The sequence below is a fragment of the Gavialis gangeticus genome, unplaced genomic scaffold (genome assembly GCF_001723915.1).
Source record: "Gavialis gangeticus isolate Ggan-Ray unplaced genomic scaffold, GavGan_comp1, whole genome shotgun sequence".
Classification (NCBI taxonomy): domain Eukaryota; kingdom Metazoa; phylum Chordata; order Crocodylia; family Gavialidae; genus Gavialis; species Gavialis gangeticus.
This window is the reverse complement of record NW_017728976.1, coordinates 1-16,950: the sequence shown is the minus strand read 5'-3', so window position 1 is coordinate 16,950 and position 16,950 is coordinate 1. Positions and strand designations below refer to the sequence as shown.

Here is a 16,950-nt window from a genome sequence, read left to right as displayed (position 1 = left end):
CTTTTGGCAGCAACAGGTGCAGTAGCTTTGCATTGTTTTCATTCTTTCCCTCTTTAATACTTTTATAATTTCAGATCCACTTTTCCTGTATGACATCACTGTTTCTTTTTCTTCTCTGGCTACTAGGATACTTATACCCAACTCTGCAAGGTGCATGCTACTCCACCCTTTCTCTGTAAAGGGCTGCTCAAAGGACCTGCAACTGAACAGTGTGTAATATCGTTACCACTACCCTGGTTTTACCATATAACCAAAATGCCTGGAACTATAATGGAATTAATACAGCAGCACTGTGATATCACTATCCAGGTTGGAAAAGGACAAGGAATCAAGGGGAAAAAGTGTGTGTGGGGGGAGGGGGGGGGAAGTTTCACAGTCCTTCACATCAGGAACCCAGGACACCTTGCCAACTACTGCATATATCTGAATGTTGTTTTTACCCTGGCAGGCAGCCTGACACAGGGACAAACTTACAGGTGGCTAATTTTAGCAGCACTTAACACCCCATACTCTAAAGGAGATCGTTGGAGAAACAGCCATACTAAACCTGTCCAGGTGCTAGCAGGTTTTGCAAAGGGAGCTCCAGAATAAATGCAGCAGATTTTGCCTTAGCATTCCCCACCCCCACCAAGCTAACTACAAGCTATAGCAAACAGGTCACACTTTGGGTGTTTATCCAGAATAGGCCAGGCCTGAGCACCAGGCTCATGAGTTAGGAGGACTCATCAGAACCTGGAGACCTTCCAGGGTTTAAAGTTCCAGGAGGGATTCCTATCACGAGCAGAGCTGGCAGGGTTTCAAAGCAAGTTGGCAGAGCATGTGGTTTGTACTTTTGGTTGTTTAACAGATAAAGACCATGGAGCTGTTGGAAAATTCAAGGGTGGCTGAGAAAGCCAGGTCTGTTTTTTCAGCACCTGATGGCTGAGGAAGACTCCAATAAACTACTCTAGAGCATATGCTGACAGGTGAGAGGGTTAACCCTACACAACCAGGCTGAATTTTTGACCAGGTCACAAACCAGCTTTTGGCTGCTGCTCCTCTAATACAAGAACAGAGCTTCCCACCAACCTGTGCACCTGCTGCCAGCTGCAATGAATTTCACACCTTTTCCTAACATCACATATTTCCCAGCTGGCTGGTCACTTTTGAAACATTTTGCCTTCAATCCAGCAAGTAAGGAAGTAACAAATAGGAAGACTAAAGCAAGCGAGTTAACACAATGTAACCTACTCCCTTCTCTGTTATTGAAGTGTTCTGTGTCTGAACAAAGACCCTCTCCTTTGCAATTCTACAGCCTCTGCAAAAGCCTATTCTTCTGACACTCATAGGAGTTTAAGTTATTGAGGGAAGTCAGCTCAGGGCAGCTAACTTAAGCTTCATCCAGTAACACATCTCAACCTCCGTTTTCCCAGGCAAAGCTGTCGGAGGATAGTAAACAAATCTGTACATGAGAAACAGCACACTAAAGTACAGATTCCAATAGAGCTTGAAGAAGGTCTTCTGCAAGAGTGTGATGAGGATTTTTTTTTTGATAGGGATGGCAGAGAGGTCAAGTGGGGGAAGCTCTTACTGACTTACTGCTTACAAACAAGGAGGAATTGGTTGAGAATGTGAAAGTGGAAGGTAACCTGGGCGATAGTGACCATGAAAGAATATGGTTCAAGATCCTAAGGAGAGGTAGGAAGGAGGGCAGCAGCATAAGGACACTGGACCTCAGAAAAAGGAGAGTTTAATAAACTCAGGGAACTGCTGGGAAACATGCCCAGGGAGGCAAGTCTGATGGGAAATGGAGTCCAAGAGATCTGGCTGTTCTTTAAAGAAGGCTCTTTTAAGAGCACAGGAGCAACCTATCCCAGGGTGATGGAATAATGGGAAGTGCAAGAAGAAGCCTGCCTGGTTAGACAGCAATATCTTCAATTAGTTGAAACTCAAAAATGAATCCTATCGAAAGTGGAAATTTAGTTACAGGACTAGGGAACAGTGTAAGAGTATCAAAGTGGGCATGCAGGGAGAAGATTAGGAAGGCCAAAGCACAATCTAAGATGCAGCTGGCAAGGAACATAAAAGGCAACAAAAAGGGATTCTCTACAATTATGTCAAAAACAAGAGGAAAAACCAGAGAAACCACAGGTGCCTTCTGTAAAGGAATCTAGTTACAGATGATGCAGAGATGGCTGAAGTATTTAATGCCTATTTTTACTTCTGTCTTCACAAAGAGGCAACTACCAGATAATGGGTGCAGTTGGTAGCAAAGATAGAGGAGACAAACAGTTTTGAGCAGCAGCAGAACAGGTTAGATTAGCTAGATGTCTTCAAGTCAGCAGGCCTGATGGGATGTACCCTAAATGAATTGGCTGAGGTAATTTTAGAGTTCTCTTTGAGAACTCATGGAGGATGCGTGGGGTCCCCAAATGATTGAAAAAGGGCAAATGTGCTCCTCTTTAAGAAAGGGAAGATGGAAAACCTGTCACCCTGACCTCTATACCTAGAAAGATAATGGAACTGGCCCTCAAGGAATTTACTGTGAAGCACCTAGAGGAGAAAAAGGCAATCAGAAGGGCCAGCATGGATGTACCGAGAGCAAGTTATGCCTGACCAACCTGATTTCCTCTATGTTAAGGTGACACAGGCTCTATCGATGGGACGAGGGCCAAGGATGTGATATGCCTCGACTTTAGCAGCATTTTTGACATTATGACGCTCTCATTAATAAACTAAGGAATTACAGACTGGATGGAAGTATTGCAAAGTGGATCTGCAACTGGTTGGATCATCGCACTTAATGAATAGCATCAATGTCTGGTTGGAGAGAAAGAATGAAGGGAGGTTCCCCAAGGATCTGTCCTGGGTCCAGTATAGTTTAGTATCTTTATTGATTATTTGGATGATGGGATCAAGCGCATACTCAGCAAATGTGCATACAACACCAGTTGGGTACAGTTGCACTCTGGAGGGTAGGGCTAAGATCCAGAATGACTTGGATAGACTGGAACAATGGTCTACAAATCAATCAGATGAGATTCAACAGGGACAAGTGCACAGTCCTGCATTTGGGATGGAATAACTGCCTGCACAAATACAGACTGGGAAATGGCTGGCTAGGTTGCAGTACTGCAAAGAAGGATTTGGGCCTTACAGTAGACCAGGGGCAGGCAATTATTTTGGGCGGAGGACCGCTTACTGAGTTGTGGCAAGCCATCGAGGGCCACATGACAGGCAGCCCAGGGCAGATTAATATTAATTTTCTAAATTGTTTAGGGGCCCTGTGGGCCACATAGAATGGCTTGGCAGGCTGCATCTGGCCCGCGGGCCACATTTTGCCCACCCCTGCAGTAGCCCATGAGCTGAATACAAGCCAACAGTGTGCTCTGCTTACAGAAAAAGCCAACAGTATGCTGGGTTGCATTAACAGGAGTGCAACTTGCAAGTTAAGGGAAGTTATTTTTCCACCCTGTTTAGCACTGCCAAAGCCTCACCTGGAGTACCATGTCCAGTATTGGACCCCACACTTGAAGAAAGATGAGGACAGTTTGGAAAGACTCTAGCACAGAGCAACAAAAATTATTAGAGGCCTGGGAAGCATGACTTATGAGGAAAGGCTGAAAGAGCTAGAATTATTTAGTCTGGAGAAGAAAAGACTGAAGGGAGATTTGGTAACAGTACTTGAAGGGTAATTAGAGAGAAAATGGAGATAAGCTCTCTCCATGGCTGCAGGGAAGAAGACTGGAGGAAATGGTCTCAAGCTTCAGCAGGGGAAATTTAGGCAGGAAATTAGGAAGAAGTTTCTGACCAAGTGTGGACAAACATCAGAACTGGCTACTTAGAAGAACTGTGGAATCTTCATCCTTGAAAGTTTTCAAGAAAAAATTAGATAGACACTAGGCTGGGATGGTATAGTCAAGGACAATCCTGCCTTGAGCAGGAGGCTGAACTAGATAACCTTGTGAGGCCCCTTCTAGCCCTGCTTTCTTACAATCCTATGATAAAAGTTTCAGAATGCAAAAGTCCTCCCAGGTGCTTGCAGCCTGTTACAAGAGACTCTTTGATTTTAAGACTCCATTCTTCCTAAGTAGATATGACAAAGATTCTCCTTTCTAAAGTTTTCCAGCACTTGCATTACCTACTTGATGGTGATTAACAGGAGGCAATTCTGTCAGTTTTTTCATTAGGCAGGAGTGTAACCAGAGATTGAAAAGATATAAACTTCTCCGAACAAACTAGGAAGGGAATTAAAAAAAAATAACGTGCTTGATGACTAAAGGCTGCTTTGACTTCATTATGTTCTTTTAAATGGGTGGATTGCAAAGTCTGCAGTCCCATACTCTGTACATCACATCCTCCCGTGGGGAATATTCTGCACTTAAACTGAAACTGGCATTAATTGGGACCTGTACTCATAAGCCACTGATATACTAAGAACTCAGTGGAAGCCTGTAGTCATCTCACCACACTGAATTTGTCTCCAGGAACTAAATCAAAGTTGGAGTAGAACAGCATGTGGACAGGTATCAAAAGCACGGAGAGAATTTGGGTTAGTGCGGCTGTTTCTCCTGAGTCAATGATACTCTTTAGGTAAGAGACCCCAAGGTTCTGGCCACTGTGGTTAAAGCGAACTAGGATTCATTTTATTATGAGAAGGAGTGCTGAAGTGAACATATCTATATCATGTCCCAGCTGAGCTTGAAACTGTTGTCAAGAGACAAGTCCTTCTCACTAACTTGTAACTCCATGCATACCAAAATCAAGCTGAATAGAAGACTTAGAAGGGTTCTGGGTACATATCCCAGCAGGTCCCTTCTACACTAAATCAACCCTGTATAAAGGCTGGACTTGGGCACATGTGGAACAGGAGTAAGTAGATGGGGCTCAATTCACAACAGCATCCTGAGTTAAGCAGGGAGGCAGTACAGACATGTCCTCAGGTGTCCTTGTCCAATTCACATTGCATGGAAGATGGCCAATTACACACTGCCTCTGAAGGGGAAGTTCCTTTTCACTGTATTGCACAGGGTATTAACGCAGTATCCAACAGATGCCATAGTCCCTCCCAGTGCTAGATGATATACAGAAAGTGCTTCCTTTTGCTCCTTCAGAAAAGTATAAGAAAAATTAATGAGCACTTGTAATGTACCTGAAAACAGGTGCATATGCTAGTGTAGCTTGAGGACTGGATTAAAAAACTTCACATTTGCAGCTCTCTTCTCTATTTCTGGCTGCTAATGCCTTTCAACGCTAGCTCTTCTGACTCCCAGGATCACATCCAATAAACCAGCAGCAGGAAGCAGTTTCATGGGAGTGCATCAGAACTGAGGAAGGTAGGGCAAATCAGGACTTGTTGTAGGCAACAGTCCCATCCAGCAAGTTTCTGTCCTTCATCTATGGCCTTCTACCAGGCTGCCTCCTCACCCAAACTTTCAAGACACTGACTGCTAGAACTATAATTTCTTCAGTCTGCTTCCAGTCCTGAGAAACAGAACTGATAAAGGCCACAGGCAACTATCACTCATTCTGGAGCTATGTCCTCCTCTCCACAGGTATTTTTTTTTTTTTTTTTTTAAACAAGGTGATAGCTAATGTATGTTAACTATCACACTGTAAAATGTTAATGAAAACTAGGTGCAGGCAGCTTTCACTGCAGTGTGGCTCAGGGAGGTCAATGATATAACTGCACTCCTGACCTGACCTCTCCTAGCTACACTTGAGTAAAAACTGTCTGCACCATGGCTCCATTACAGCACAAAAAGGTAACACGTATCATGCTCTAGAGCCACCCTAACCTCTGTACAGGTGCAGCTCTGGTTAACCACCTGTGCTGAAGTGTTAGAGAGACCTATTTTTGAAGTTCCTGCTAACTACACTGGTTATTTGCCTCCCAAACTCTTGCCATATGGTTTAAACTTGTGATGGATTTCTCTTCACCTTATCTCATACAGCTTCTTTGTTTGAGTCAAGTTGCTAGACTTTCCACTGAGATTCAAAGTCCCTGGACAGAAAGCTCAAACTGTTTACTGCAAGTATTGTTTCTACAGCAACAGAAACACACAGCATTAATGCACAAGCAATGCATATTCTGCTTTTCTTTACAGAGTACACCTGCAAGAAATTTGAACAAGCAGAACCCTTCAGAGATGGAGGAAAGAGATATCTGGTCATTGGAACTGACTCAGCATCTTTTGTTGCTACCTATTCACATATATGCCTAAAGTCGCATGCTACATTTTGTCACCAGGTTTCAAGATCATCTTAAGCTCTGACCAAAGTGTTATGGGCAATTTGTGCTGGTATCCTGACAGTTGTTAGAAGAGAGAGGGGCGATGGGGAGGAGAAAGAAGGGGAAAACACAATCTCTCTTTTCCCTCTCTGATGCCAGGTCTTAAAGGCAAATCTGAAGTAGGAACCAACCTAGATTTCTGAGCCCATCCCTTCTTCCCTTCTAGATACCATAAGGTTAAGCTGCCTCAATGTAAGCCCCACTTGAGTGTGCACATTCCCTTAGTGTAGCCAGCATAACAGAGTGGAAACCTCATCCACAGGGCAGATGCAAAGCTGGTAGCGTCAACACACACTCTCTGAGTGAATATAAAACTAGGTAGCAAATACATCTCAACCCTGAAGCAAATTTAATATCTGTAGGGTGTAGGGAGTTCAGTTTTCATGGTCCATCTAGATGTTATGACCTCTGCTGATGTTGGAGTCAATTGTGGAGGTGGTTTCAGATTTATAAATGCGTCACAGATTTCTGTGTGAAGCCATAATAAATGCTAGGTAAGGATAGGGATGCTGAGGCATGGAGATGTGGTGACTTGCCCAAAGTTAGGGATGGAGGGAAGGGAAGAGGATGAACTATGGGAGAGGCTTTCAATACATCACAGGTTTCTAGGGTTCCAGAACACCATCTTAACTAGACAGATTAGACATCAGGAGGCACTACTTCACTGTCAGGGCAGCTAGGATCTGGAACCAACTTGCAAGCAAAGTGGTGCTGGCTCCTACCCTGGGGGTTAAGAGGAGGCTAGATGTACACCTTGCTGGGGTCGTTTGACCCCAGTACTCTTTCCTGCCATGGCAGGTGGTCAGACTTGATAATCTGCTCAGGTCCCTTCTGACCCTACAGACTATAAAACTATGTTGCCGTCTTGGTTTAAACTCAGTTTTATTCATAATACACACTCATCTCATTGCCATCACACAAACCAGGGAGGGGAATGCATATTCTAGGATTCAGATGCTACCAAGTTGGCCCAAAATGAAACCAGTAGAAATGGAAACCCCATTATCCCATTCCCACATCACATCATGTTCTTAGTCACCTGTGAAGGCAGGGAACAATTTGCACTCTTTCACTCTGTACTTTGCTCTTCTACTTCAGCCAGTTTTCTCAATCCCATCTAGTAGCAGGATATGAATTTCCACTCCTATTCTCTTCTTCTGAAGTATTAAGAATGAGCAAGGATCAGAAGCTGGATATTTACCAAGTCAGACCAGCAACATGAGCAGCTACAGAAATTCTCATGCTCTTGGCTGAATACACCTGTCTGTATCTCAATTTAGGTGACAGTCATTTACAACACCTTACCCCACTAAACAGGAGATGGCGGCTAGTGTGCTGTGCTTCTGCACTCCAGAGCACATGCACCATACAGCAGAACTCAGAAATGCACACACAGTGATCATGGCAAATCTGAGATCTTTAACTTCCTTCCCTCGCACAGATCTGGGCATTTCTACATGATCAAAGGATTTAGCCATCAAACTAAACAAAACAATGACTGCAGAAGTCTGAAAGCCCATAAACAGAAAGGTCAACAATGGCCAGTGAATTAGCTTTTTTGGAATTCACACTACCCTTTTATAGCCTCTACTGAGCTCATCCATGATGTTTCCTTCCCTCGAATCAGCAAACTTGTTCTGTCCATAAGGAGTTTCACAGCTTTCCTCAACAGTAGCAGAACAATTGCCTCCTCCCACCCTAGAAATTTTCACAGAAGACTATCTTATTCAAACTGATGCAACAGCTCTTGTTTTTCCTTTGAACATTGTCCCTGCCCCATCGCATATAGTAGTTGTCCCAGAGGACCACCTGAAGTGTATCACCCCAGTTGTGAGGCTCCTGACAAGTGAAATGATTAGCAAACAATAAAAAACAGTGGGGGGTGAAACTGGTATCCTAAAGAGTTAGTACTACCTCTAACAATGCTAACCTCATAAAATCTATTCATGCCCATTAACAGGAAACACCAATACTACTTGCAAACTTTGTTGATAGGCAACCAAGCATGTTCATTTACTTCACTGAAGAGAGGAGCAGTTCAGTCAGCATGGAGGCCTCCAAACCATGTTAAAAGGGCAGTCAGTATTTTTAAAAGAAAAAAGAAGTGTTAAACCAATAAAAGCAAATCACTCTGTTAAATATTTGAGCTATTTATCTCCTGCATTTTTCTTAGCCAACAATGAACACAATCCAGTCAATTTTATTTTCAGATTCTTGCATGGATAAGCCTAATGATGTAATGTTTAAGATGAAAATGCTGTAGGGAATGGCCTATTAAAAACATTTTCATTCTAGTTTGAATGTTCTAAGGAAACACAGCTATTGCTATTAGATTCCACTGAAGATGACCCTTCACGCCCACCCCTCCCAAACAAAGCTTTAAGGTCAAATCTGACTGAATATGGTTCTTAGAACACAACATTTTTAAGGAACTTTTTTGTGACCTGAGCTGGAAGCCTACTTGAGACTGAGGAGAGAACATTAACTACCATAACTGCCAAACTCCCTAGGCTGGGAAAGTGAGGCTTTACCTAGTTTGCTGGAAAATCAAGTTGGCCAGTCCTCTAAGATTATTTGACAAAGTAGGTGTTTTTCCAAACTATAAGGCAGCTCTGGGGTGACTGCAGTCCTTCAGATTCTCACTTGACTGTATGTGGCACTTTCTACCCTGAAACAACTACTGCATGCATTCCACAATCCCACCCTAAGTATTCACAGGTGCAAGTACTTGAGCAACTGGAATCAAGGCCTGAAGTGCAAACTACCAAGAAGAACTCCTGTGTAAAGTGCTTTGAGATCTTAAGATGAAGAGCACTAGATAACAGCTAAGTTACTAGAGGCCAATGCAGAACATTATGATCAAGGAGCCAAGGGATTAATCACCATAATGACTGTTCACCATGATGGTGATCAATCAGTCACCATCCCTACATTCCCACTGCTAATAAGTCAGGGGCCACTGAAATTCATGCTTTGACTAGATGTAATCAATCTGGAGCCTCCTGATTGGAGTGCCTACCCTCACAATCCCACTGTCTTGGTTGCTGTGAACAAAGGGGTGGGTCACAGGCCTCTACTTCTGCACCCACCCCTTAATCCCAAACACTTAATGGACAGTTCTTCAGGACATCTTGCCCCCCCACCACAAAGTCCCCTCCCTCACCACCCCAAATGATCTAGAGCAGTGCTTCTCAAAGTGGTGGTCTGCAGACCGGTGCCAGTCCACAACCCACCAATCACTGGTCTGCAGCGAGCTGCTAGGAAAGAAATATATTTTCAGAAGCATAACATTGATATGACGTAGTGCCACAGTTCATACATTCCAACACTCCAGGTGACGTCACGTGCAAGGTGAGGAAAGAGAAAGAAACAGCCGGTTGCGCATATGTGTAGCGCTGTTACATGCAGTTGCTGCCACTGGCTGAACCGGGCACCGGTCCCTGGCCCACTGGAAAAAAAATTGCTGGTCCGCCACATCAGATAGTTTGAGAAGCACTGCTCTAGAGTTTTTCCTCAAAACCCAGACTATGACCTTTCCTAAAGCATGAGGTCAGCATCAAGAACTGCAGTTGAGCACTTTCCCTTCCCCTGTCATTCTATGCATTGTAAAGTACATCTGAACTCATGCCTGGAAGGATATTGTGGACACTAAGCTTGTAAAAACATGCCTGTTTATCACTGTTTACAGACGGTTTCATCTTTGCTTGGGGAGGTGGGGGGAAAGGAGGCACAACACAGGGATGTAACTGGAAGCTAGGCCAAGCCAGTGCTTCCATGGGATACTGCTAAGGGTCTGAGGAAGCAGTTCAGTAAGGAGTACTCTTTTTAGCTGGATGAACCAGCTAGTGTCCCTCAATGAGCAGGGTATAATAATCTGAATGGCTGTATTTTCTCACATAGCGCTCAAAAGCCCTGATGAGGGAACACACTCAGAGACCAACTTAGATAATGTTACCACCACAGCCAATGGCCTTTAAAGAGCCTGGGACCTGAAGAATTTCCACTTTAAGTGATTACACTCTCCTCCTTTTCCAAGCTGTTTTAGCTAGATACAAAGTTGCTACCCTTCATTTCCAGCCCTTAACTTAGTTACTAAATGTTTGTGGCACCATTTTAGTGAGTGAATCCCTAGTCTCCCTCCAAGTCTCAAATAAGTAAATGGCAAGTACTTTTAAAGTCCTCTCAGGAAATGGAGGGTAGGATATATTTAAAGAAACAAACAAACAAAACCTCACATGTCTATGGTGTGCTTAAATTGCTCAAGGAATGCGAACAGAAAGAGACCCATACATTTTGGTTCTAATTCCAAGCTGTACCATTACTAAATGCACATGCATCCAATAAACAGTTGTCTGGTAATCTACAGCATATATGCAGGGCAATTCTTATATTTCTAGTGGAATCTGTCCATACCATTACATTCACCCACAATTAGCATTAGATACTCTTTCTGATGTTAAAGTTGCTGAGAACTGACTGGCCTGGTTCCCTTCTTACTGCTGTCAGTCATTCACTAGCACAAAATTCCTTCTGTACCAACTTTCTTTAGGAGAGTCTTTATGACTCAATCTAATCACGCTTCTATCTGGGAAGGTGAGATTCTTGGTTTGATTGGACAGGAATGACAAGACTCCAACAAGAAAAAATTAAGACCGACAATTCTAAACTTTAAGAATATGGGCAGCAGATTGGAGAATCACTCCAGGGTGGCAAGCCAGGCACACTCTAGAACTCATCATCAGAAGGAAGATGGGGAGGAGATAAGTGCAACTGTGGGAGTGCAAGATGTTTTGATAAATCAATTTCCAGCTCTGTGAGGATAATGAAGTCCCGTGCCTCAAGGGCAAGATTATCAAAAGGGTCCTGAACTCTTCTTCCCCTTGCACGGTACTGTACAAGCAGCTGAATGCATGATGGGTTAAGATATTATTTTCCTCTAAAGCACCATGTATCAGTCACTCACAAAGACATGGTCCTCAACTAGTTGGATCACTGTTCTGATGCAATGACAAAGCACAGTCTTGCTAGATGGTTTTCTGAAAAGTTTTAATTTGTATATCTTAGACGCATGTTCAGTTGAACATTTTGTCATGTAATCTTCCTGAAAATGGAGTCCAAATAGAACAAATTAAGTGTGGCCTTTGAAAGCAAAAACACTGGATTGCAGGGCCATGCTGGCAGGAGTGGCAAACTGGGAACTGAATCTCCAAACACCCTTCAGTCCTTGACCGTTGCTGGAAATACTGAGCAGTGCTAGCCATGGCACAAACTAATTGAGACCATCAACCTAGTTCCCACTAAATATTGAACAGCTTCACATGAGAATGATTAAATTGTTATTGATAGGGGGGCTGGACTGAAATCAAGGTCCAGGACGTGAGACACTATACTCCATTTCACTTCTCAATGGTACGGCCTATAGATTTGGCCCCCATAGGTAAAAATCAACACCTACAACTTTTCCAATTCTAAAATGTTCCATTATACTACCGAGGAACAGTAATGAACAAACTTAGTAGAAAGCCACCAACAGCAGCCAACTAGGACAACACTGTCCTCCATTACTTATAGAGGGGGTGGCTCCCAGTATCCTTGCCATTTAAGTTGTTAGCCAAGTTCTCATTTCATAAGTGGTACAAGTTAGTTTCCTCTTGTATACAGCCAGTAGGCTGGTTTCCCTACTTCTTTCTGTCTTGAAGTGTTTGCCTGCACACACAACTTCTACATGCATTTGAGCGTTTCAGTTGGAAACAAACAACACTAGTATGAAGACCATTATATCCATGTAACTGCATTCATACCAGGAGTTTGTACTAATTTCCTTACTACAATTTCCCTTTTTTTATTGCATATCTGACTACATGTGAGCTTTGCTGTTTATATTCTAACAGTTTAGTTAAGGAGTGCAACCCAATTAGTGTGAATGCAGTTACTCTGTTAGGGAGGCACTTATATTGGCATAAAACAAACTTTGTAGCAATAAAACCACATCCACACCAGCTGTACCAGCACATCATTTTAATAAAAAACAAAGCCTCTAACTGAAACAGTTGCGCCAATATAAAACTAGTGAAAAGGGTCTTCTTAGTTAAATGAAAGCCAAAGTAGTGTTTAGACAAGCTCTAACACCCTGAACACTAAGAAAGGAAGTGCTCAAGACACCCTCATTCAAGACATGCCTGGGGTGTTAAGTCCAGGACATCAATGAAAAGGCTTTAAGGATATATCTGTGCTAGCATACTGCACTTGCAAAGTGCTAATGATGTGCATGCAGCCTGTATCAACAAAACACTACTTTGGACAGTAAATTCAGTTTCACCACTGCAAATAACATATACCAACAAAAGCATGGCTTAACTGATACAGGTTGAGTTCACTCTAGTGGTTTTTCCCAGCACCACTATACTGATCACAAAGAAAAAAAAAAAAAAATCACACATTGCTACATATCTAACCAAAGCCATACCAACAAGTCTGTTGTGCGCACCTGTCCCACATGTGCTAAGGAGGACTACCTGCTTTCTTCCATTAGAATTTTAAGGCAGAAATAATAGAGTGCCTGGCTCACAGGGCTGATGAGTCTGAATGCAAGACATAATGCTCTTCATGTAAAAGCTTTACCAGCTACATAGTTGGTCCAATAAAAGATACCAACACACGACATGCTGGCTTCTCATATAATTAATTACAACATCACTCTTAGACTACCATGAAGAACATAACATTCAAATACCTCAGAATCAGGGCATGCATCTGGGAAAGCTTCTTACCATCAGATTTACTGAGACTACACTGGTGAGATGTGTGGAGAGTTAACTGATGAAGTACTGTCTTCTTGAGTCTGCCATGGCCTGATGAATAACATTGAGAATGAATCATCCAGCCCATTCATCTTAATGAGGCATTGACACTAGTACTCGCATTGTTTTACTATCTTTAATTGTTGGAAATATTTAGGTTTATAAGCAACTTGGATAGAGAAGCTGTGGAAGAGAAGACTAACAGGGGCATGGTACCATGGTAAATTGGAAGTTGTTGCAGTGAAAAGAATACACAGACTTGCTCTACACTATGAAGTTGTCAGCATATACCAGCTTCAGGGACCTAAATGTGACACCCAGCAAACAGCAGATCCCAGCTATGGCAGTAGGTCCCATGGTGTGGGCACAACTACACAGACAAAAGACAACTTTTCTTTGCTTTGAATATGTTGTCTGGGGAGGTGCTGTAACTATGTTGTCAGAAAAACCTGTTCTGTCAGCAAATGCTGTATCTTCAGTTATGGGCTCTGCTATGCCAGCAAAAGCTCTAAAGTACAGACAAGTCCTACATGATTTACCAAAAGTCACAGGAAGACAGTGGACAATGTGGGATATAGAACCTAGACCAGATTCAACCTGACTTCACCATGCCCTCGTCCAGTGTTTCAGACTTCTAATTCAATGCCGCTGTTCAGTCAGTTTATATCACTTTGTTGCTATAAACTGTCTTCAAACTTCATCACTGAAGTAGGGTACATCCGGGTTTTCTTCTTTTTGAAGTAAAACTGATTACTCAGAATACTTCCATTTCTAGCCCACATTTATAAAGATGAGCACTAGTAACAATTCCCCCATGAATTCTCTATAGGCAGATAAGGGATAGAGCAGCAACTGAGACAGCAAGAAGACTGACCCCACACACTCACTGGTTTTCTATCTATAGGAAACTTAAACTCAGATATAAACAAACCACTCCACCCTTGATGATTTTGTTTCATAGCATTAAAGGATGAGTTAACAATAACAGCCAACAACCTTGAGGCTTAGGGAAGAGAGAAAGATCAAGTACAACTCAGGGAAACTCCATCACAACTTGAAGTATCATACTATCCAGAGCAGCCTGAACTCTCTTTCCTCCACTAGCTAACACTACTTTTCCCACGTAGTGAAATTAATTTTAAGACAACAAGTCTTCTACCCTTTGGCCCATTACAGGAACTCTATCCCACTCAGAGACACCATCAATATAATCTCAGACTCTCTTTAAGAGAATAGCAACACTTATTTAAAAAAAAAAAAAAGAAGATACATACAAACACACAACTTCAACCTGAAAGAGCGAATCCAGTTTCCTCAGATTCAGAAGTATATTTAAGTCAGTACTAGGCCAGTGTAATACCAACACAAAGCTATCCTAGAGTACCATACACAGCTTTTCAATACCTTTTCCTGTTTGCCCTAAACACCACCAGGAGAGGCAGCTACATCACAACTGACATCTAAACCAGCTTATTTCTGTCCACAAGCATCTCAAAGCAGCTTCTTTTTTCTTTTTTTGAAACTCAGATAACTAAATCCAGGAAGGATAATAGTAACTTTGTTTCTAACTTCCTTCTACAGCCTTTAATGATATAACATCACAGCGAGGATGCTTGAAGCCGCTAAGCCTCATCACTCCATAGGGCACTAACAGCCTGCTCCTAACATAAAGCCTTAATTACCTGAAGACCAACACCAAATATGTGATAGGCAAGGAAAAAAGGACTGACCAGTCTTTGGCTGTAACGAATTCTCTCTTCCTCAGGCTCCATCTCTGACTCTTCCGAAGAGAGCGAGAAAGACACTCCAGGGCTGCTGTCTTCTTCCTCTTCCTCCTTTAAAAAATATAAGGAATAATGATGGCACGCACGATAAACTCTCCTTTAAACTTTTATTCACTTAGGAATGATTCTGTAACACTATGCAATACCATGTACAATGGGTGAGGGAATACAATGGACTAATCCTTTCACCTTAACTCTGTTTCCAATTCAGCCTCAGGTGCCTAGCAATGTTATTACTTTGATCCAACTGTTTGACAGTCTGCATGAAGTGATTTAAGTTCAGAGAAAGGCCTTCGCACTTCACATTCACCAGCATCACTGACAGTTAAGTCAGGTCCCAAACCATACTAGTTACACATCTATATTTAAACCTATTTGGTGACAGCAGGGTTGCAGCCTGCTTTCCCTTGGAGCCTTAGATCACCCGTCTGAAAACCCAAGCCAGCAATATCATGGAACAGGCTACACCTTCAGGCAGCTAGAACTGTGGCTCCTTCCAGCAACTCCAATTCAAAGTCTCTCTTCCTGCAACACCGCCCCACACTCACTCCCCACCAAACACACAGTTGCCACTCATCAGCAGGAGCTCTCCTACAAGTGTTTCAACATCACTGTGGTTGGCATGACTGATCTGATGTGGGTACACCCAAACACTCAAGATCTTGACACCTGCCACGCTGTGGCAAAATTTTATAACACAAAGTGCCCAGAACATGTAACAGCCCGGCATGATTTTTGTTCTATACTGGACAGGATGAACCCTTACAGAAATTGAGATCTACAACAAAGTTGTAAGGTTTCTGCTATCCTACATGCTTTCTGGGAAACCTCCCACTACTCAGCAAAATAAAGTAGCTCTACCACATATAGAGGTCAAGCCACTATTGATGTTTGTTATTATTAACTCTTCTCTACCCATCATGAGTAAGGTTAGATCACAAAGTGTCTAAAGTGCTACTGCTTGTTGACTCCAAGACTTCCACCGCTACTAAGGCTAGCGTCACTGTAAGCAGCTTGAACATGGTCCTCCAACAAAGTTTAGCACATGCGCACAATCAAACTATCAGGACACTAGTAACTCGCAACACAATGCCACAATGCTTGGTAAGCTTCATTGTGCAGTTGTTTCCTCACAAGCCCATACCCCAGCAGGCTCCTTACCAGAGAAGCCAAGATCCCAACTAGCCACAGAGACTTCACGCCCCACCCCTCCTCCCCAGAGGAAATCTTAGGCAAGGGCAGAGAGGAAGCTGGCCTGGTTTGCACGAGACAGACAGACAAGTGGCAGCAGCCCTGTTGATCTGGGACTGCATTCAGGACCTCAGTCTCTAGGGACCTGTCAACCGGCACCCTCCAGCAACAAGGACCTCACTTTAAATTGCATCAATTACTAAATCAGAAGGGTGAGAAAGCTGATGAAATAATTTTAACCACATCTCCTCTGCAGAACCCAGGAGGACCCCCTCTCTCCCCACCCATCTTATTGCTTGTAGAGATCAAGTATAAGGGGGTGGGAAAGAAATCCCATGGGCTTGTGCTCCCAACTCAGAACACTGACCCAGACCTTCACAACCCACTGGGTGCCCCACTCCGCCTTCCTAAAAAGAGTGTTTTGAAAACCCCTGTAATGAATGAGAGCTGTGCAACCCATGGAGATTAAACAACCCCCCATGTACAAATCCCAGCTCATCCCTTCGGAGAAAGGCAAACAGGAGCGAAGGCGAGCCGCGGGCGCCTGGTCGGAAGCCAGAACCAAATGCCTGGTTTACAGAGTTACATAAACTTGAGAGGGGCTGAGGAGGAGGGAGACCCCGAGCATTGGCGAGGGCAGGTCACCAGGCTCCTTGCGATTGGCCAAAGCGGTAGGGGGGAAGGGATACGAGGGGAAAGGAATAAAACAACATAAAATGCAATCACTCGAGCCTCTCACCAGGTCTCTTCTTTTCCTTTGTCCTCTTCTAGGGACGGGGGAAAAAAAGGCAGAAAATACAAGAGGGGGAGGAAAGAAGAAAAAAAAAATTAGATCCCACGCGTGGCCGTCTTCGCCTCCAAGGATCCTCAGTGGCCAGGAGGAGGCAAGTCCCGGGGGCGGCGG

General features: G+C 43.3%; 1 protein-coding gene across 1 annotated transcript in view; it reads right to left on the bottom strand.

Moving 5' to 3' along the window:
- Positions 1–16,944, bottom strand: part of LOC109291242 (lysine-specific demethylase 2A-like) — a 46,600-nt gene extending 29,656 nt beyond the window's left edge. Inside the window, exons 1-2 of the mRNA XM_019508159.1 lie at positions 16,786–16,944; positions 14,802–14,906 (exon numbers count right to left, since the gene is read on the bottom strand). Coding sequence (XP_019363704.1) covers positions 14,802–14,843 — 42 coding nt within the window. The 5' untranslated portion in view covers positions 14,844–14,906; positions 16,786–16,944. The remainder of the gene's footprint in view (positions 1–14,801; positions 14,907–16,785) is intronic.
- Between the last annotated feature and the right edge of the window lie 6 nt (positions 16,945–16,950).